Raw genomic sequence first — 23,968 nt, 5'->3', positions numbered from 1 at the left:
AAATAATGTTATTAAAGAGAATGATAATAATGAGGCACATACAAAAATACCTATGGAATGCATCAAAAGCATTTAATGTTTGCTTTAAACCTTTAAATGCTTGCATCAATAAAATAGAGGAAAAAATAGAGGAAAAGAAGAGCAATGAATTCAATTAAAAACTAGAAAAAGAACAAAAAATAAACTAGAAAACAAGAAAAAGAACAAATCAAAAATCCCTAATAAAATATCAAATTAGAAATCCTAAAAATTAAAGATGAGATTAATAAATTGAATGTAAGAAAATTATTGAATTAATAAAACTAGGAGTTGGCTTTATGAAAAAGCCAATAAAATAGATGAACCATTGGTAAATATGATTTTTTAAAAAAGACAGGAAAACTAAATCACTAACATAAAAAATAAAAAGGGTGAATATACCACTAATGAAGATGAAATCAAAGCCATTATTAGGAGTTATTTTGCCCAATCATATGACAATCAATTTAACAATTTAAGTGAAATGGAAGAATATTTACAAAAATATAAACTGCCTAGATTAACAGAAGAGGAAATAGAATAGCTAAATAAAGCAATTTTAGAAAAAGAAATTGAACAATACATAAATGAGCTTCCTAAGAAAAAAAAGCATCAGGACCAGATGGATTTATAAGTGAATTCTACCAAACATTTATTGTTTGGTTTTTTTTTTTAGCTAGGAGATGGGGTTAAGTGACTTGCCCAGGGTCACACAGCTAGTTCTACCAAACATTTAAAGATCAACTAATTCCAATATTAAATAAACCATTAAATAAACCAATAAACCATAGACAAAAAAAAAGTTCTACCAAACTCCTTTTATGAAACAAATATGGTGCTGATACTTAAATCAAGAACAAAAACAAAGAAAATTGTAGACCAATTTTATTAACAAATACAGATGCAGAAATCCTAAGTAAAATAGTAGCTAGCAGACTACTACCATATGTTACAAAGATTATACATTATGACCAACTGGGATTTATGCCAAGAATGCAGGAATGGTTTAACATAAGGAAAACTACTAACATAACTTATTATAACAAATGCAATAAAATTTATTTGACTATATCAAGAGATGTAGAAAAAACTTTTGACAAAAATACATTCTTTCCTATTAAGACAATTGAAAACATAGGAATAAATTGATTTTTTCTTAAAATGATAAGAAACATCATTATTTGTAATGAGGATAAGCTAGAAGCTTTCCCAATAAGATTAGGAGCAAAGCAAGGATGCCCACTAACACCAATATTATTTGATATTATATTAGAAATGCTAGCAATAGCAATGAAATTGAAGAAATCAGAATAAGCAATGAGCTACTTGAAACAATACTTTTGGCAGAAAGGGGTGTGTGTGTGTATGTGTATGTAGGAATTGGCTATTCTGTAGCATAATTTTCTGTCATTGTTGAAGTAATAGAAATGATAGACATGATAGAATTTGAGTATACAGCTGATTTAACTCATTCTTAAATATTTCCGAATCTCTAGACTTTAATCTTTGTTTATAGCAAATATGTAATCCATATAGATTATTCCTCAAGAAAATATCAGTCCATTCAGTTGTGAAATTTTTTTTGCTCTTGCCCAATTTATTGAAGTTAAATCTCACCTAAATAATTGAAGATCTAATTTTAGTTATCTTAATTCTTTTATCCCTTTTTGGAGGTGGGGTGGGGTGCAGAAAGGAGTGGTAGTTATAAAGGCAGAGGAAAGCACATTGCAGAACTTTTGAGAGATTTTTTTATATGGCCAGTACTGGAAAATTATTATATAGTCTGCTTCAAAAATCACATACAGCTCTAAATCACTATTGATTGGAGAAATGCAAATTAAAATAACTGAGGTACCACCTCACACCTATCATATTGGCTAATATGACAGAAAAAGAAAATAATAAATATTGAAGGGGATAACTGGGACACTAAGGCACTGTTGGTGAAACTGTGAACTAATGCAACCATTCTGGAAAGCAATTTGGAACTATGTCAAAAGGTCTATAACTGTATGCACCCTTTGATCCTGCAATACTGCTACTAGGTCTGTATCCCAAAGAGATAAAAAAAAATAGGGTAAGGACCTATTTGTATAAAACTATTTATAACAGCTCTTTTTGTGGTGACAAAGAATTTGAAATTGAGGGGATGCCTATCAATTGAGGAACGGCTGAACACACTGTGGTATACAAATGTAATGGAAAACTATTGTGCTATAAGAAATATTGAGCAGGCTGATTTCAGAAAAACCTGGAAAGACTTATATGAACTGATGCAAAGTGAAGTGAGCAGAAGCTGGAGACCATTTTACACAGTAACAGCAATATTCATACAATGATCAATTGTGAATGACTTAGTTATTCTCAATAATACAATGATCCAAGACAATTCCAAAGGACTCATGCTGAAAAATGCTATCCACATTCAGAAAAAGAACTTAAGGAATCTGAATTCAGGCTGAAGCGTATTATTTTTCATTGTCTTCATTTTTTGTGGGGTTTTTGGGTCTGTTTTCTTTCATAACATGACTAATATGGAAATATGTTCTGCAAGATTGTGCATAAAAAAACCTATATCAAATTGCTTACCATGTCAGGGAGAGGCAAGGTTAGAGAAGGAGAGAGAGAATTTGTAACTGAAAATTTTTAAAAAATGAATGTTAAAAATTGTTTTTACATGTAATTCAGAAAATAAAGTATTTCAAGTAAAATAAAATAAAAGTCACATACAGCACAGTTAGTACGATTTTGTTGTTGTTGTTGGTTTATGCTAATTATTTAGTGAGATTTCCCTACTTAGCCTTTCCAGTTAACATGATCTGCATTCAATTCATACAGATTTACAGAAAAACAAGCTTATACTTTTTCAGTTTTTCTCCTCTTAAAGGAAAAAAAATGCCAACCAACATTGCAGCTATACTTTTAATTTTCTATGGAATGTTAATTCTGGAATTCAATGAAACGTCTGATTAGAAAGTATAAAATAATGAGCCACATTCTGCTCTTATACGTATGTCATCCATCTTCATAAAACAAACATATAAGGGTTCTCCTTTAGGACGCCAGAATATAATTTGTGATATTAAATCAAAATGAATGAACGTATACTTAAACCACTGCATTATTTGTAAGAATAGTTTCTTATAGCAACTTGTTCCTTGTACTAGTGTCATCTACTAGGCTTCATCTTCTATATGTCTGCATTTGTCTTCATCTTCAGAAAATCAAGATTAAAATAGACACTTTATGATTTGATTGTGCAATCAGCAAACACTCATGACAATTCTATTCTAATAGTAAGAAAACTGGGTTCATGGATTAGCTATTATTTAATTAGATATGAGATAGTGGGAAGTGTAACTCTGAAACTTTAGCTAAGATATGTCATCACAGTTAAAATCCATTTACCTTCTAAGTACAGCTTAGATTGAAATCACCCCAACCTTACCTAGGAAAGTTGTGATCTAAGGTTTATAAATCTGATCAAGAGCTAACAACAACAATAACAACTACCTGTAAAATACTGTTTCCATATATGTTCCCATATATTATGACTGGAAAAGATTCACTTGCATATGAACATAAAATGTTTTTTTTTAAAAATTACAAAATCATGTTACAAAGTACAAGTTTATTTTTTTAAACATATTGTTAACATCCCATTTCATTTGACATCATCTTGGGTTGTAGGGAGTTCAGCTGTTGTCATTTGCTACCCAAGATAAGTGCTAGCCACCTCCTACCCTAAGTTTACTTGACTATGAGTAGGGGCAGAGGGATATGAATGTAAAATGTGTCATGAGGAAAGGAGATTATAATTTAGTTTAAATATTTCCAAAAGCAATGTTTTTTGAATCAATGGTTGAAAATGTAAACAAATAATAGCCCTAAGTTTTAAAAGCAGAAGTGTTATATATGCTATATTTGCAGGTAATTTGGTTTGGATATGTTTTTTATCAAGTAAAGTAACTTTATAAATTTATAGATACTAGAATATTGCTAATGTAATCAGAAATGTTTGATATGTACTTTTCATTCATTATGCTATAAAATAATGTGTTATAATGTCAGTAACCATGGAATCTGACTATATATTTTAAATAGCTTCCTGTAAATACTTAGTTAAATAGTTTATTTTTTTTAAAAAATCTATGTCTATAAATGTAGCAAACATTTTTATTTCTTGATTTTCAGAGTATTCAGAACACATATTAATAAATATGACTACATAGTTCAGGAAATATATACATTATATATGTAAACATAATATATATAGTTCATTATTTCATAATGTATTTTAATTCAACCTGCAAAGTCCATGAAACCTTGCTAAAATAGTGTAGTAAACATATTTGGCAGCTCATTTGGCTAATCATGCTTTTAATATTAAAGGATTGCTATTTAACAAGTAAAAAATGGGGTTCAGAAAGCACTATTTAGTGACTTTTAAGCAACTGGTATTTTGACTAAAATAAATGGATAACCTATGAGATTGATGTTTTATCTGCAGCTTCTTCCAAGCTTTTTTTTCTGAGAGGCCCACAATTCTACTCAACCTGCTGTGGTGGGTCCTGTCAGCACCCTGTGTCCCCCACTGTCTCACCAAGTAAGTTTTTATGCTTCATCAGTAATGCTTGAGTTATTCTGTAAACCAAAGCAGCAGGATTTAATGTGTTTTAGAAAACTAATTGGTAATGCAATGTCAAGAAGTTAATTTCTCAGTAAAAATCACAGCGACCCCATTCAGGAGGTTTCCAAGGATTCATGGTGTATCACAGACACACTGTGCAATTGTGTGAGGTTTCTAATGGCATGAAAGTCCTAAAACCCTAAGTAAAATTCCTTGGTTTTGATCTAATATTAAACATTTCTAATGAATCAATTTAGCTATCATTGAAATATATAGCAATAATATTCATAAATGAAATGAAAATAAGGTGTAAAGAAAGCACAGACTAGGCATAAATATTTGATCCTCTTAAATTATGATTTAGAAAATCATGATTTATGAAAAGTAATTACATTGAATAAGTTTTTTCCCATAAGAAATTAAATGCTTCTCATGCTTTCAAAAGAAAAAAAGATGTAACAGTGACCTTTTAAGGACTATTTTGAAGAACATTTTTCTCCCAGTACTAGGAAAAAATACTTTAATATTTTAAAGTAACCTTTTTTCCCATGTGAATTGCAAAAGTTCTTTGACTAAAGCTAAACTTGATCTTGAGATATATAGGTAAGTTAAAGCCCACTATCAGGGAATTTTTAAGTTTATAATTAAGGAAGACTGGTGTAGTTGTTTACATTATTATTATGTTGGTATCTCAAGAAAACATTGGATCATATGCTTATCCTTGTATCTCATCATGCACTTATATAAAGTATTTTCTCAAGTGAAAAGCGAGATCAAAGTTCAATTTTTCTAAAGTATATTGTTACATCACATTTTAATGTAGACACATGCTAATTATGAAGATGTGGTTTATGAATATGACTGGATAGCAGTTGCTAAACAGAATGATTCTTGACAAGTGAGGCAGCAAATGCTGGCAATTTAATGAGCTGAAAGTTTCTGAGCACCTATTTAAGAGGCTGACGCTTTCCCACAGAGCATTTTACATGGTCCAGGCTCAACAACAATGGCAGAAAGAATCATGACCAATCATCACTTTTGCTTTACTCATCCACACGCGACCTCACCATAATTTTTCACTGTGCTGATGAACTTTAAAAACCGTTTCATATAGAAAGAAGTTTGGTAAGGGTCAGCAGTCCTTTTGTGTGGTGATAAAGCAATACTCTGTCTGCCAGTTTTTTCTCCTGTCTCACATTTCTGATGAATTTCTGGACATTTAAAGTACTTGAGTGAAAAATGCACAGTGAATGAAATTGACTTTTATAGACTCATTCTAGCTCATCTTCCCATATAACCCTGCCCACCTGAAAAGAGATTTAGTGGATGACCTGAGTGTACACAGGGACTTGCTGAATACTTAGGACACATAATCAACTGAGGAGATTGTTTATTAGTCAGGATGATAAATTACTATTTTGGAAGTAGCCTATTAATTGTCCACTTAAATAGAATGTCCACAATTCAATTGGAAAAAAATTAGAAACTATGACTTAATCTCCTTATTTACTCCTTTAAGGTGGTCTTCCATGAAAATAATGAAAACTGTTACTCATCTTAGACTCAGAATGACATTTATCACTATACATAAGAGTATTGGAAAGAATTTAGGAAAAAAAATCTTCAAAATCAAATATTTTTTGCTAAATCAATGATAACATCAGTGAGAAATTAAATCTTCCTGAGTCTAATATAAACTGGAGAAAGATATTAAGAGGAAATTCCAAATTAGCTTCATTTAACTTAACTACATACTTCTCTTTTTCATGTTAGTCTCTTTGGCAATGTTAAGCAAATATATAATCATATTTTCAAACACCCAACAGAATTAAATGTTACATATTTTACACGTACAAGTGATGTTATTTGAGCCATTGAGCTCAAATATTATAATATTTGTAGCATTGGGGGATTTTCCTATTCTGCCCTGTAATCCTATTTTCTGTTCTATATTCTTATTTTCTAAACATATTCTGTCCTTTATTATTAACTATTACATTTTGACTAGAACTCACTTTTTATCCCTCATATATTTTCTAGTCCAACTGACTGTTGCAGATAAAGGACCAAGAATACTGGATATGATTTACAAATCCTTTCCATTATGAAATAGAAGGAAATTGAAGTATTAAGCTTCAGATTAGACTCACAGCACAAAGATTCATAACAAAGTGTTTCATATCTGAATGATCAGGATCTCCCATCATCACTTCACAATACTGATTTGACTCTTTCATCAGCATTTGCAATGGGGGCAGGTTAGATTAGCATTTCTATAAGTAATCAAGGAATTACTAATTTATACCCTTTTAATTTATCATGATTCATTTGTTCAACACCAATATTAGTTTCACTTGTTAAAATTCTAAAACTAATTGAGTCTATACTTTAAAAAAGATAGAAACAATTATTGCTAACCCACTCTTCTCATTGTAGTAAGTATTTTTACAAGTTTACTTCAGAATAGCCTGTTGAATGGGGTCAGAAAATTGAAAGGCAGTGGTAAGAGTTCTCCCCAAAGCTTTCCATGGAAAACCTTTTAAACTACATCTATAGAACTATTTCTTCTCTTTCAGAATAAATTATACCTGTATCTATGTGGGCAAAATGAAAGGGAAAACTGAGTGATTATGTAAATAAAATAGACCTAAATAATGCCTTTTTCATTTTGACCTTTTAAAAGGAAATTTTGGAAACCCATCAGTTGCTTTACTCTGCCTTTGAATCCATAGTTTATATTTGATTGGTGAAACTTTATAGATAAAGCTGCATGTTGATTAGAGCAAGGAAAGCCTCTTTCTGAATTAAAATTGCCCCTTGCTTAGGAGAGAAACCTTTATTTTTTATTATGATTTTATATTCTCTCTCTTTTTATCTTCCCTTAAGCTCCTTACTTCAAAGTACTTTGATGCTTTTAACATATGAAGGTTAATTATTTAATTGAGATTTCTTTGGAGGTGACAAAGTCAGGACATTTATTATTAATTTTTTTTGGATGGATTGTATGCATTGTTCTAGCACAGTGTCTGGCTCATAGTAAGTGCTTAATAAATGCTGCTTGTTGACTATGGATTCTAACAGTATAATTGGTATGTGTGTTAGTACTAACTCCTTGCCAAATGGGCAAACAGTGTTCTGTTTTAGAGCTGTTAGCCAGAGAAGTATCTGGGCCTCTGGAAACTGAACTAAATTGCAAAAGAATATATTATAATAGTAGAGATTTGGCTTTTGTGGCTAAAAGTTCCTAGGACATATGCAGTATGTTGTTAATCCTATAGGGGAACTTAACTATACCATTATAAGGCTTATTAGGATGATGAAGGGAAATAATACTAGAGATATATTAAATAGCTATTTATATCTCCCAGGTGGATAGTATGATGTTCCACAGATAAATGACATTTGGTCAACTGACTAAAACATTTAAAGGAAGCATAAAACACATACACATGCATATATATGTTTATATATGTATATATATATGTGTGTGTGTGAGTGTATATATATATATATATATACACACATATATGTGTGTGTATATTTAAGATGATTGCTCTTGCTCTATCAAGAGTTTTGAAATAGAGCAGAAAGAAGTTTTCCAGCAGGATAAATAGGCTAAAGATTTTTGTTTCTCTTAAATAAATAATAAAGCAATTATGGGAAATTGCTAAAACCCTATCGGCGTGTACTGTGGATTTTTCCTGGGAATTTTTTGGACAGTTTCTCAGGTTTCGCACTTCTAAAAAGCAACATGACAATTTTTGTGAATGGCTTTAGTTGTTCAAAGTCAGAGACTAGGATCATTTATAAATTTGGGGAAACTATTATACAGTAGTGCCATAAAATTTGTAAAGAGCTTAATGCATATAGATTTTAGATTTATATAGAACCTTAATCTGGTAGCTACTGTCTATAGATCTCCAGGTCATTTCTCTTATTTCCTTAATGAGTTCAGTGCCTGGTTCACAATCTTTTCTCCCAAACTCCTGCCCTCATACTTAGGAACATGTGCGTGCGTGCGTGCATACGTGCGTGCGTGTGTGTGTGTGTGTGTGTGTGTGTGTGTGTGTGTGTGTGTGTGTTTAGGAGAGAAAGAGAGAGAGAGAGAGAGAATCCCTCAAAAATCCCAAGTATGGCCTAGTCCTCCACACCACCTTGATCTTCCCATTAGCCACAAATGTACCATTTCATGTTTAAGAATTCTGAAATCCTCTTATCTGACCATATTGGTTTTCTACTTCTTTCTCTGTATCATGACTTCTAATCCCTCAACTTCTCAAATCTCTCCCAGGCCATCTCCCCTCCACTTGCCACTCTCTACTCTTTTCATTATCTTGACCTCTTGGTGAACCAATTCAATTCTACATTGTCCTCTTGAATCCCTAACCCACATATCATATCACCAATTGTACCCTGGTAAGCCTCAGCCTTAGAAAACTCCCACTATCCACTACCTCTGCTCCTACACACATGCTACTGAATGAAAGTAGAGGAAATCAAGCAACTGTTCTGATTGGGTCCACTAAATCTTATGTTACACAACCTCAACTGGGCCCTGACTGGTGCCAGGGAATCCTACTATACTTCCTATCAACTCACTATTTTCTTCTCCATAGTGGCTATTCTAATCCTTTTCTTCCTTCTTCAAACCTCTCATGACTCTACCTCTCCTCAGCCTCTTAGCTGAGAACTTTCCTTATATTTTACAAAAAAAAAATTGAAGCCATTCATTGTGAGCTTACTTTAGTCCTTTCTTCCTCATCTTATATTATTCATGTCTTCAGCCACTATCTCTTCCTTTACTTGTATCTCACATAAAGAGGTGGCCTTACTCCTTATCAAAGCTAACTCTTCTGCTTGCATAAGCAATCCCATTCCTCTGAGCACCTCCAACAGATTGCCCCCTCTGTCATTCCAATCAATCACTTTTCTTCACCTGGCTTCTTCCCTATTGTCTAAAAACATGCTTATATATTATTCATCCTGCAAAACCCTTACTTGAACTATTTATCCCCTCTAACTATCATCCTATATCTATTCTTCCCTTTGTGGCTAAATTCCTTGAAAAGGCTGTCTCCACTTTCTCTACTCAATCTCTTTTTAGCCCCTTCTGATCTCATCATTTCATAAAAACTTTTCTCCCCAAAGTTACCAATCATCTCTTAATTGCTGAATACAATGGCTTTTTCCTCAATCCTCATTCTCCTTAACCTTTCTGCAGGCTTTGACACTATTGATCACTGTCTCTTCCTTGATACTCTCTTCTCTATAGTTTTCTGGGACGCCACTCTCACATGGTTCTCCTTCTACCTATCAAATTGTTCATTCTCAGTCTCCTTTGCTGGATCTTCATCCAGATCCTGCCATCTAATTGTAGGTATCCCACAGGGTTCTGTACTGGGTCCTCTTCTCATCTCCTTCTACTTCACTTGGTGATTTCATCAACTTCCATGCATTTAATTACCATCTTATGATGTTAATTCTCAAATCCATCTATCCTGCCTTATCCTCTCTGCTGACCTCTCATCTTCCATCTGACTTGGATATCCAGTAGACATTTCAAAATTAACATATCAAAAATTGAACTCATCTTTCCCTCAAATCCTGTCCCCTTCCTAACTTCCCTATTACTGTATAAGGCAACACCATCCCCTCAGTCCCTCAGGTTCACAACCTAGGTGTCATCCTTAATTCTTCACTCTCATCTCACTCCCAGATCCAATCTATTGCAAAGGCCTATTGATTTCACCTTTATAACATTTTGCTAACATTCCCCCTTATTTCCTTTAAAACTATCACCACTCAGATAGAGCCCCTCATCACCTCACACCTAGACTATTGTAATAGTCTCCTGGTGGGTCTGCCTGCTTCAAGTCTCATTCTACTCCAATCTGTCCTCCATTCAGCTACTAAAGTGATGTTTCCTAATGTGCAGGTTGAACCATGTCACCCCCCTACTCAATAAACTCCAATGGCTCCCTTAAGGAATGAATACAAAATATTGTTTGACATTCAAAACCCTTTATAATCTTCCACCTTTCCAGTCTGCTTATGTCTTACTCTCCGCCATGAACGCTTTGATTCAGTGACTCTGGCCTCCTGGTCAGTTTCACAAACAAGACACTCCATCTCTTGGCTTCAGTCTTTTTTTCTGGCTGTTCCCTATACTTAGAATGCTCTCCCTCCTCATGCCTACTTGCTGGCTCCCCTGGCTTACTTTAAGTCCCAGTTAAAATCTCATTTTCTATAGGAAGGCTTTCCCTCTTCCTCTTAATTCTAGTGTCTTCCCTCTTTTGATTATTTCCTATTTATCTATTGTACATATTGTTCACTTGTTAGATTGTGAGCTCCTTGAAGACAGGGACTGTCTTTTGCCTCTTTCTGTATCCTCAGTGCTTAGCCAAATGCCTGACACATAGGAGGTGCTTTTAAAATGCCTACTGACTAATTGATTGATATACTTATCCATTATAGGCATGGCAGCTAACATGAGCAATATGGATATTACCTCCTAAGAATAATGAGGCCTAACAATTCACCTGGAATATATTATGGGAGTTCATCTATGATTGTTCCCCCCCCCCCACTTTTAAGCAGACTGACTACTTGCCTTAATGAGACCTAAATACAGATAGCTTGTCTGAGATCCTTATGGATTGCAATTCCATTGGTTAAAGTTTGTCTGTTGGCCTACAAACCATGAACAACAAACCGCAAGTTCTTAATTGATTTTTCTTGGTGGGGGAGAGAGGAATGAGTCTTGCTTTTGGGGGGCCTTTATGAGTTTGATTTTTTAATTAATTAATTTCTTTTTAGTTTTTGACATTCACTTATATCAGATTTTGATTTCTAAATTTTTTCTCCCCTCCCCAAGATGATATGTAATCTGATATAGGCTATAGATGCACAATCATATTAAACATATTTCCACATTAGTCATGTTGTGAAAGAAGAATCAGAGGAAAAGGGAAAAACCATGAGAAAGAAAAAACAATAAAAAAAGAAAAAGTGGTATGCTTTGATATGCATTCAGACTTTATAGTTCTTTCTCTGGAGGTGGATAGCATTTTCCATCATGAGTCTTTTGGAATTGTCTTAGATCATTGCATTGCTCAGAAGAGCTAAGTCTAACAAAGTTAGTCATTGCACAATGTTACTGTAATTGTGCACAGTGTTCTCCTGGTTTTGCTCACTTCACTCAGCATCAGTTCATGTAAGTCTTTCCAGATTTTTCATTCTGGGGTTTCTTTTATAAGGTGACTAGAGAATTCTCCCAGAAGTGTAGTTCAGGGAAGATTAGTACCTCTGGTGTGAGGGCTGCTGAGCCCTTTTCATGGTTACTTCATATTTCTGGTGTCCACCTGTTTCACACAATTCTCCCTTGTGGCTCCAAGAAGCTATAGCACGAGCAGAGGCCACACCATGGTAAAGTGTTTTGGCAGACAGGCTAAATCAGGTTGAGGGTAACAGAATGGTCTCAAATCTGGCAGTGAGTTAGAGAGTATCTACCCTAAGCATATAAAGACTTCCCCTGGCAGAATGTGCAGATGAGAATCGTTTGTACCAACAGCCATGAAGTTGGCTGAAGCATGTGCTGTGGAGCTCTTATAGCTTGGTTAGACATTGAAGATGCCAATATCATCTATTGCATCCTGAGCAGTCACCAAGTCATCTTGATTTTGTCTTGACTCTGGAAGAGAGTAAGGATGACTTCATGCAATTCTGCCTCACTCAAATCCATTTTATGTGCCCGTCAAAAGATATCATCCATAACATTTTACCATTTTTACCTACCTCAAGGTCTTGTGGCAACAGGCAAGAGACAAAACAGCAGGTGCAGATACACTGGGAGCTGTAGTTACAGCCCACCCCACTGGCAGCCCAGGATATAGGGTTGTCTTCTCATTGAACTGAAGCAGCAGTGGGATTTGGCAGCCCATTGGGTGTCTCAGCAGCCTTTTTGAAGGACTGCGTGGCTCACCTTCTGGCATGAGGAAGGGGTCCTAAACATTCATTGTCTGCTTCATCCAATCCAGGCCTGCTTACTATGGCAGGTAGGGATCCCACCCTGTAGCTGAAACACAAAAAATGTACAAAAACTTTGGCAAAGATAATTCCACTCACCATCCATGCACCATCTATGTACTCGTGGAATGTGCACGCACTTATTGACAACATGAAATCCAGTAGACCTGAAAGATGAATAATTTTTGTGAGAAAACTAAGTAGGTATTGCATCCAAATAGCAGCCCTGAGTGAAACAAGGCTGGCAAATGAAGGCCAGCTTACTGAAATTGGAGCTGGGTACGTGCTTTTCTGGAGTGGCCACAGTGAAGGGGAATACTGTGAAGCTGGTGTAGGCTTTGTGATCAGAACTAATCTAGTCAACAAACTTGTTTACCTACCAAAAGGAGTGAATGACAATGCTATTGTTACTTGATGATTGCCATGCCACCATCATCAGTGCACATGTTCTCACCATGATGAACCCTGATGAGATCAAAGGAAAATTTTATGAAGACTTGGAGACTCTCATCATCAATGTGCCAAAAGGAGACAAGTTTGTAATTCTGAGTGACTTTAATGCCAGAGTAGGTACAGACTATCAGACATGGCAAGGAGTCCTTGGGAGGAATGGAGTTAGAAAAAGCAACAGCAACAGTCACTTACTACTGACACTACTGTGTCTCATGATCTTCTCATCACCAACACTGTCTTCTGCTTACCTAAATAACAACAAAACTTTGTGGATGGACTCTTACAGCAAACATTGGCATTTAATAGACTATGTCATTGTAAGGAGAAGAGACAGACAGGATGTGAGAATAATAAAGGTTATGCATAGCACAGAGTACTGTACCAAAAATCTACTTATTCTCTCCAATTTAAACATTCACAGTCAACAAAAGTAGCGGCCCCAACACAAGACCACTACCAGAAGAGTTAATGTCAGCAGATTAGAGTGCTTCTCTGAGAACGAACAGTTAATTTGGAGGGAAAGTTGAGTTAACACATGGTTGGCAACAATGGAGCAGAAAAGGAGTTGGCAGCTCTTAGAGATTTGGTGTATAGCATCATATTTACTCATCGAGGCAAGAATACTTGCAAACATCAAGATTGGTTATATGAAAATGATGGGGAACTTTAGAAGTTGCTAAATTAAAAACTGGAACCCCACGGGATTTAATAATAATTTAATTCATCCATTTCTGAAAAGGTAACATTTAACTCCATCAAAAGTAAAGTGCAAGTGAAGCTTAGAGAGATACAGGGTTCATGACTCAGTGAGAAGGCAGATGAAATTCAGTATTATGCTGATGATAACAATACAAAGTGCTTTTATGATTCCTTGAAGCCTATTTATGGACCAAAGGCCTATGGCTAATGTAGTCACATTGGTTAGTGATAAGAACATGATGCTGGAAAGATGGGCTGAACACTTCCATAGTGTTTTCAATGGATCATTACCAATCAATGCTGAAGCCATTGACCATATACTTCAGGTTGAAGTCAATCTCTCTCTAGCAAAACTTCCAACTGAAGAAGAAGTTTGAGTGCCATTCAGCAACTCTTCTGTGGCAAAGCTCCTGGTGCTGCTTCTATTCCAGCTGAGATTTACAAGAAAGGGGTCCACTGCTCATACAAAAGCTGACTGAGATTTTCCAGCTTACGTGGCAAAAGGAGGTTATCCCCCAGGAGTTCAAGGATGCCTACATCATCCATTCCTGTAAAGGAAAGGGAAACAGGTTGTTCTGTAACAATGATAGGGGGTTCTCTTTCTTAGTAATTGCCAGTAAGATTCTCTTCAGAGTCCTCTTTAATTGCCTGATTCTTCACCTTGAAGATGGTTATCTACCTGAGAGCCAGCGTGATTTCAGAAAGGGCTGACAAACAGGTGATATGGTTTTTGCTGTTTGACAACTCCAGGAGAAATGCCAGAAGCAGAACAGAGGTCTGTTTGTTGATTTAACCAAGGCCTTTGATACTCAATTGTGAGGGCTTATGGAAAATTATGTCAAAATTTGATCAGTATTGTATATCAATTTCATGACGGCAAGTTTACCCAGGTTCTGAATAATGGATGATGCTCTCATGCTTTCTCCATCACCAATAGAATGAAATGGGGCTGTGTGCTTGCTCCCATGGTTTTTAGCATGATGTTTTCAGCAATGTTGTCAGACGCCTTCAATGAGGACAAAAACAGCGTCAAGGTCAGCTACCACACTGACAGTAAATTATTTAACTTTGTTTAAATTTAAATTTAAGTTAAATTTAAAAGCCAAGACTAAAGTAGAGGGAGAGTTGGTGCACAGTTTTTTTTTCACAGATGATTGTGCACTCAGTGCAGTCTCTCAGGCTGAAATGCAAGAAAGTATGGATCAATTCTCTGCTGCTTGTGCTAATTTTGGCCCAATAATTAACACCAAGAAAACACAGTTCTCCACAAGCCAGCACCACACTATCCATACATGGAACCGTCAGTTACGGCAAATGGAGAAATTTTGAATGCTGTGGATAAGTTCACTTACCTTGGCAGTACACTTTCCAGGGATGTTCACATAGATGATGAGGCTGATGCCTGTATTGCCAGAACTATTAGGCTGCCTATGAAACTGAAGGTCCACAGAGCCATTGTGCTGACCTCGTTGTATGCCTGTGAAGCCTGGACAGTCCTACCAGTGTCACACTTTCATTTGAACTGTGTTAGGAAGATTCTGAAGATCACCTACCAAGATAAGCTAGCACACACTGAGGTTTTTCTTGAGCTGAACTGCTAAACATTCACACTGTACTTCACAGACCACAACTCTGATGAGCCAGCCATACTGCTTGAATTACATTTATTCGTTTGTTGTTCAAATTACATTTGTTCAACAATTGTTCAAATGTACATTTGCCTAAAATACTTTTATGGAGAACTCACAGGAGGCAATTTCTCACAAGGAGGTCAGAAGAAGTGATACGTGAATAGTCTCAAAGTCTCTTTGAAGAACTTTGGGATTGATTGTAAGACATGGGAGACAGTGGCACAGGATCACCCAGCATGGCATGCCCACATCAAAGAAGAATTGCAATAGCTCAAAAGAAATGTGAGATGTGCAAATTTAGTGACATCTCCACTCCAGATGTTCATATGGACTATTTGTGCCTGACCAGGATTTCCCAGGTTGAAGCTGCTGACTGCAGCTCCTGTCAGCTCACAGGAAGGGCCTCCTCCCGATCCTGTTCCCCCACAGCTATATAGATCTTTGGTTCTTTGACTCTTTACTCTTGCCCTGCTACACAGCTACAGGCCCAGACTCAGTCTACACTGGCATTGTCACCCAGCTCCCAGGTCAGAGGGACATAGCCTACTGGTTCATTTCTATTCCTGTTCCCTGCTTGGTACATAACTTTGGGCCTAATTCATGTTCCGTGTCTGGTTCATAGCCATAGGCCCCAATCTAGTCTCAGTGCTACAAGGCTCTATATAGGCCTTCTTGGTTGAATCTTCTCACTAGCCTCTAGTTCTCTTCCTGTGTTGGCTGGATTGAAAAAAATTATTCACTCTGGATTTGTACTTTGGATTTTCTTTTCACTACTCAATCTGTTGGTGTTCTTCCATTTTTATTGGTGCAGTGGATAGAGCCCTGGTCCAGTAGTCAGGAAGGCCTGAGTTCAAATCCAGCCTCAGATAATTGCTAGCTTTGTGACCTAGGGCAAGTCACTAAACCTCTCTTGTCCTCAGTTGCCTCATCTGTAAAGGGGGTTATAATAGCGTCTCCCTCTCAGGGTTGCGAGGGTCAAACGAGAGAATAATTGTGAAGTGCCTAGCACAGTGCCTGCCACGCTGTGTAAATGTTATGTTAAGTGCTATATTATTATTATCATCATTATTATTTGTTGGAGTTGTGAAAGAGAGCTGGGCTGTACTGCTTCATTTTACTCACCTTCTTTTATCCTTTCCTTCCAAAAGTGCAATTCTTCTCTTTTTATTCCTACCCTTCCATACATACTTTCAGCAGATGACCCCTCACAACCTGCTTTACAGAAAGGATTTCTTGGGTATCCTTAATCTTGGATTGTAGGGGTGAGGTACTGGAAAATGTGGGAAGGAATGGAATCTAGACCATTGCTAGAGAGATGATGGAGGAGAGAATAATTTTTCTCTGATACTGAATAAAAGGATAAAGGATGGAGAATCATAGATTTAAAGCAGGAAGCTAATCCTCTCATTTTACAGTCAAAAAACCAAGGGTTAGGGAGCTTAACTCATTTGCCCAAGATCAAACTGGTTGTAAACCTTTCCTCTAGTTTCTTCTTCTATGTAGCCTTCTCACCTCTACTTTCATGGATACTCAGTTTTCTTTTATCACCATCCTACAGAAGCTGCCCTCTTATTGCCTTTTTGCTTGCCAAATTCATTGACCTTTCTTCAGTCCACATGATTGGCATTTGATGTTGTTGACATCTTCTTAAAATTCTCCCCTTCTTGGACTTCCACAATACTATATTTTTTCTTTATGTTCTCCTAAACCCTAACTGAAGGTGTATCCCAAATCTCATATTATTGACTTTCTACTCATCTCTTTAAATTGTTTATCTTTCAATGTGCTCACCAATTTTCAAGCCTTCTTCTTGCTTCAGATTCCTGTGGTATATAGACTCTGAGTAAGTTATTTCACTTGCAGCATAATATAATAGAAAGTGCACTGGATTTGGAGTGAAAAAAAAAATCTGGTTTCAAATCCTGGATCTGTCACTAGTACTATCTGTGTGATCTTGAACAAGCTTCCTGATGTGTAAATTGAGGGAGTTGAACTTTGAGTTCTAAATCCCATGAGACTACATGAAATTAGTGTATTTAACTTGAAGAGTTCAAATTAATATTCTTTCCCAACTATAATGCTTGAAATAAACTAAATACTTATTATAGATTACATTAAATTCGGTTTGTACCTTGTGCTTCCCCTAGGAGAGGATACCACGTTGCCTCTACTGACACAAGATTCCAATTCCAAAGCACAAAGAGGAATTTTAAGAAGAGCTGTGTTTTCTAATGAGCAGAGAAAATCTCTGGAGAAAATGTTTCAGAAACAGAAGTATATCAACAAAACAGACAGAAAGAAACTTTCCATCAATTTGGGACTAAAGGAGTCACAGGTACTAATGGATAAAAAAGTGTCCACAGACTTTTCTCTTTTCTCTTGGACTTGTGTTTTATTTTTGTTTGCCTAGCACCTTAGCCATAGGCATTTAATGAATGCTTTTCAGATGATAAACACAATAGAATCTCCATTAATTTTAGCTTAATCAACCAATCAATCAATCAATCAAAAAACACTTATTAAGCACTTACTGTGTGCCAGACACTGTGCTAAACACTGGAGAAAATATTCATATTGTGTATTGTGGTTCATATTTGAAAACTAGTCTGTTTGCAGATATGGCCAGCTTTCAGTAGTGGGCTCACTGGTTCTATCCTAATAAATAATGATATACTTCAGATTATATAAGAGCATAGAGCTTGTTTTTTTTCTGTCTTTAGATAAAACTGTGTTCAAGTAGATTTTAGTTTTACTGTTTTTCTCCTTTTTCAAGATCTGAAAGTCTAAAAATGGTGTGTGTGTGTGTGTGTGTGTGTGTGTGTGTGTGTGTGTGTGTATGATCACATACCACTTATTAATGTCTTTGACCTGGGGCAAATTACTTAATTTACCAAATTCTTAGTTTCCAAATGAAGGAGTTGGACTAGATGATGTCCAAGTTCTGACAAATTCTGATATCCTATGGTCTTGATTTATTTTGTTTGATCTCAAATATAGGTCTTTTATCTGTATTTTTAGCTGAGTTGGCATTTCAGTTAAGTTTGAGTGGCCCTTAGTGACTTTAAACTTAGGGAAAGTTGATTAGATTAGACAAAGCAGTTGATTACTCTGTGCCAGACACTTTGCTAAGACTGGGAATATGAAAATCAAAAAGAGAGACAATCCCTATCTTCAAGGAGCTTAGAGTCTAAATAAAGGAAGACAACAGTACAAGGCAGCTAAAAAGAGAGAATGGTGAGAGGAAAGATATTCACTCAGTACAAGATATAAAAATCCATAGAGTCAAGAGTGGAACAGGTTAGAAGTAAGTAAGGCTGGCTTGGACGCTTCTCAAATTTGAGATTCCAGGAAGAAAGTTACCAGTTGGAGAAAAGGCTGCAGGATTGAAAATCTCTCCAGAATAAGATGACAGAAAGGAAAGGTCCAGAGTTTGAAGCTCAGGTGCAAGCCTGGTCTGAAGTGAAGACAGGCTTTCCTATCTACAAATGAGATAGTTTCAGTATATCTGCTTTAATTTATGTAAAATGTTCTTTAACCCATTAATCTTTCTTTTGTCCTATCTTTCTACCTCTGTATTTATTAGAAAGTATAGACAAAATGATGGTTTATCTAACGCACCTCCCCCCACAACACACATACACACACATACACAACCCACACAACTAAGTAAACCTTTTTTTTTTTAAGTTTATAGTCTTGGGAATCTCTTCTCTTTTTGCTATATACTGTCTCAATTTCAGCTGTCATGGGTTTAATTATCATCTCTTTGCAGATAAGTCCCATATCTATATCTAGCCCCAGTCTCTCTCCTGAGCTAAAATCTTACATTACTAAATGACTCTCAAGGTAGCTCAAAACAGATGCCCTGTAGGCATTGCAAACTCAACATATTTAACATAGAAGTTACTCTTTCCCTCAAAACCTTCCCCTCTTCTCTACTTCTCTAATACTATTGCAAGAACTAGAAGAGTGTGGAAAATACATTTAGACTCACTTACTCCTGGTGTTATCCTCAAATCCTCACTCTCATTTATGCCATATGTTCAATCAAGGCTTGTTGTTTTTACCTTCACATCGTATCTTAGATACATCTCCTTTTCTATAGCTACCACCCTTTTGAAGGTCCTTAGCACCTCATGCCTGGTCTATTACAATAGCTTTATATTTTGTGTCTTTGCCTCAAGTATCTCCTCCAATCCATCCTCCATTCAACAGTCCTCCCTGCCTATAATCCTTTCCCTCCTTACCTTTTTCTTCTTGGCTTTCTATGAGACCCAGCATAAATCCTACTTCCTGCAAGAGGCTTCTCCTCTTTCCTTCTCCCTCCCAACCAGTCTTGTTTCTACCTGTTTTTATGTTGTCTCCTTCATTAGTGTGTGAAGTCCTTGAGGGGAGTGACTCTGTTTTGTCTTTATTTGCACTTAATACTAGAACTTAGAACAGTGACTGACAATAAATGTTAAGTGATTAATAAATGCTGGCTTACTTGGTAACCAGAAGAAAAATATACCAGTTCCTTCTTTCCTCTTCTGAGCTTTATACTTGTGTCATTGATCTCATTCTTTGTTTTTTCTCAAAGTCCTTGCTTCATCTGTCACCTTTCTTACAGTTTTAATCTTTTTTATTCATTGACTTCCCTTTTCTGTTGTTTCTAAATTCGTTCAGTCTCCTCTAGCCTAAAAAGAGGTAGTGCAATATGAGTGAGAAAAATTCCAGACTTGAAGACCAGAGAGAACTGGAATTTAATCTTGCCTCTGATACTTAAAAGCTGTGGTTTTATTGACAAGTCACTTCACTCTGAATCTCAGTTTATCATATGTAAAATTCAGACAATAATTCATGTAGTATCCCCCAAAGTATCCCAAAGAAGGTTGCTGTGAGGAACTCATGAGATAATATAAATCAAGCATGTTGTAAATCTTAGAAATTTTAAAATTAATAAGTTAATTGTTATTATTCAAAAGAAAATAAAATGAACCATCTCCCAGAGAATAGGAAATCAAAGGATTTTACTGAATAGGAATGTTAAACTGGCATTCAAGGACATGGGTGGTAAGGAAAACAAATCTTTTTTTTTCTTTATATACTTTATTTTTTAAAAAAATTAATTTATTTATTTTTACTTTTCATCATTCACTTTTATAAGCTTTTGGGTTTTAAATTTTGTCCCCCTCTCTCTCCTCTTCCCTCCTCAAGATAGAATGCAATCTGATATAGGCTCTACATCTACATTCCTATTCATAGCCTTAAACATATTTTCACATTAGTCATGTTGTAAGGAAGAACTAAAACCAATAGGAGGTACTATAAGAAAGAAGAAACAAAACAAAACAGAAGAAAAAAAGAGCAAATTGTATGCTTTGATCTGCATTCAGACTCCATAGTTCTCTCTCTGGATGTGGATGATATTTTCCATCATGAGTCTTTTGGAGATGTCTTAGATCCTTGCATTGCTGAGAAGAGTTAAGTCTATCAAAGTTAGTCATTACCAGGAGTACAACGTTCTCCTGATTCTGCTGACTTCACTCAGCATCAGTCCATACAATTCTTTCCAGGTTTTTCTGAAGTCTGCCTGCTCATCATTTCTTATAGCAGAACAGTATTCCATTACATTCATATGCCACAATTTGTTCAGCCATTCTCCAATTAATGGGCATCCCCTCAATTTCCAATTCTTTGCCACCACAGAAGGAGCTGCTATAAATATGTTTGTACATGTGAGTCCTGGAAAAGAAATCTCTTAAATATAATGAGAGAATTAACTTCTAGAGGACAATTATCAGGGCACTCTTATGAGCTAATTACTTGTCTCAGTTTAATGTTATAATCACTTATTATTGACTGAGCCCCAATTTTACTACTTACTTCTAGGAGAAAGTCGGGTACTTTCAGAAATTGCAATAGCCTCCTTGAAGGGTTAGGACATCCTTTTGTACACTATAGCAGACTAAGAGGTGCATTAAAATTTTTAATTATTATATTAATGTAGCTTCCATTGGAAGAAAATTGGCCTTAATGAATTTCAATTGAATTAGTATATCTACCAAATGCTCTTTATGGTATAAAATAGTATAGTCTCTAAGTGTGTCTGACTTTATGGCTGTAATCTCTATCTACATATGTGTATGTATGTATGCATGCATGTATCTATCTCCAGGGATGTGTGCTGTACACTGGTTTTCCAGATCTTTGCTAGGTACTGATTATATATAATACTGACCAACATTTTATGTAAAGTACGTATAAAAAGTCACAAAGTTTAGTAAAAAATGTCAGGTCCAGTTATTCTTTTCAAATCATCTTTGGCACAGGTAGAGGAAATAAAATCGTTGAGTGAAATGATTAGACCAGTTACTTATTCAATTATTTTTACAAATAGGTGAAAATTTGGTTTCAAAATAGAAGAATGAAATGGAGAAACTGCAAAGAAAAAGAAGTACTTTCCAACCGGTATATCAAGGAAGAAAGCTTTCAAGAGAATCAAATTTTAAGATCTACTCTAAGCTTTACTTCCCCTTGTCCCAGAATATGGAAAGTATCTCAACAGCACTCAAGTTCAAGATGGCAAGAAAATTCACCAGAGCCTTCAGAAAAACTAAACTATGAAAATTCATTACAGCTACTTCCACAAGCAAATTCCTATCAGTCATTGTATTTGTACTCTGAAGCAGACACCAGAGACAAGGGAATTACTGCAGCCATATGAAAAATAACTGAAAACTATACACTGATTACAAAAGCAGAAACTTGAAATGGATACTCTTTTTAAGCTAACAGTATTGGAGCACTAAAACCAATTAGCTTGTATTGTCAGCAGTGTCTAAGCTCTTAACACCACTGAAAAAAAATGTGAGAACTGGTGTTTTAAGAAGTAATTCCCAGTATTCAGTTTTCCCTAATTTTGTTACTGTTCTTATGCTAAATTTGTAGTCATACAGAAATTGCAAGGAAATATAAGTGCAAAATGAAACCCAAATTTGACTTTGTTTTATTTCACTGCTTCACATGTGCACATATGCATGTGTGTATGTACTTAATATTTCAATACTTGTAATTAAATCAATGTGGGGACTTCTTCTACCAATGCAGATCACAACCCATCTGTAGTTTATTCAATTTTCTTTTATAGTTGTTGTAGCTGACCTGGTGATGAGCCTCTCATACATTAACTAAGTTGATCCATGGACAAAAGACATACATTCAAGCACCAGGTCCGTACTCACAGCCTTTCCAATTTTGTAGCACCTGCTAACACTTATTCACCTCAAAAACCTAGGGTCACCTCTACACTATAATGAGGTATTGGAGTAGGCCTTTAGTTGAGGTTATATATGTACATCCTCACGTTTATTTATACAGATACATTTATCTTTATAGCTCTGTCTATCTATATGAAATAATATACATACACATTTCTCTATATACCTCTATGTTTATATAGATGTGCATATAAATATGTACATAAACACACATAAGATAATAGTATCATGGATTAAGACCTGGACAGACCTTAGCAGTCTTCTAGTCAAACCCCTTCATTTTGCAGATTAGGAAACTGAAACCCAGTCAACAAATCGTTTATTAAGTGCTTATTATGGGCCAGTCATTGTATTGAATTCTGAAGATATAAAGAAAGGGAAAAACGTGATCCCTACACTCGAGGAACTCATATTCTAAATGGGGAGATAATGTGCAAACAACTATAAACTGTGGTGAGTAAATGCAATAAAGTAAAGTCCAAGCATAACATGACCCATATAACTGTTAACAAAATGGGCCAGACTGACCATTGCAGTAAGGCCAATGACCACAATGAAAAAGGGTGGGTCCTTTTTATTGACATGCAGGAAATGGGGAGGCGCATCTGAGTAGTTCTGGAATATTACAATTGGCTATACTAGGGAAAATGGGTGGCATATAGGTGTAGCTAATTGTGTCCCTCTTTGACAATTAATGAATGTTAATTGTTTTATAGGACTCCTCTGCCTCTTGTAATCTTGGCTATGAAACTAGAACCACTGGCTGTGTTGTCCTCTTGGCAGAGATCTAGGCTCCTTTAATTGCACAAGGACAGGCAAGGACAAGCATAGACTTGCCTTTTGGGGGGATGGCACCAGGTTAAGCTGGTTGGGGCTTACAGACAACAAGAAGGTGTCCCAGCGGCTAATTACATGAGTGATAACATCCCCTTTTAATCATATCTTTAAAGTAACTGGGAGGGAAAACTACATTTCTGAACAAGGTGAGTTCAGGCAGATACTAACTCAATATATCACAAAAATCAATTACATTGTAAAATCAATACCAGAGAAATTAGAGGTAATATTTTTATCTTTTCACAATATATAGAAGATACAGTATAAATAGAAGGTAATCTCAAAGAGAAGGAACAAGGAATGGGCAGGCTTGGGGAGTGGGTAGTGGAGAGGTCTCTTGGAGAAGGTGGTATTTGAGTTGAATTTTGAAGGAAGCCAGGAGACAACGTTAAGGAGGGAGAGCATTCTAAGTATGA

General features: G+C 35.7%; 1 protein-coding gene across 2 annotated transcripts in view; it reads left to right on the top strand.

Annotated features, from left to right (window-relative positions):
• The window catches only part of DBX2 (developing brain homeobox 2), a 39,447-nt gene extending 17,025 nt beyond the window's left edge, over positions 1 to 22,422 (top strand). The window contains exons 2-4 of one of the 2 annotated variants that reach the window (XM_027858975.1): positions 4,529 to 4,624; positions 17,604 to 17,791; positions 21,836 to 22,422. In XM_027858975.1, coding sequence (XP_027714776.1) covers positions 4,529 to 4,624; positions 17,604 to 17,791; positions 21,836 to 22,162 — 611 coding nt within the window. In that variant the 3' untranslated portion in view covers positions 22,163 to 22,422. The remainder of the gene's footprint in view (positions 1 to 4,528; positions 4,625 to 17,603; positions 17,792 to 21,835) is intronic. The other variant, XM_027858976.1, reaches the window with a different exon arrangement.
• The last annotated feature ends 1,546 nt before the right edge of the window (positions 22,423 to 23,968 follow it).

The sequence above is a fragment of the Vombatus ursinus genome, unplaced genomic scaffold, assembly GCF_900497805.2.
Source record: "Vombatus ursinus unplaced genomic scaffold, bare-nosed wombat genome assembly UNPS02013950.1, whole genome shotgun sequence".
Classification (NCBI taxonomy): domain Eukaryota; kingdom Metazoa; phylum Chordata; class Mammalia; order Diprotodontia; family Vombatidae; genus Vombatus; species Vombatus ursinus.
The sequence above is the reverse complement of the archived record's forward strand: the minus strand, read 5'-3'. Positions and strand labels throughout refer to the sequence as shown.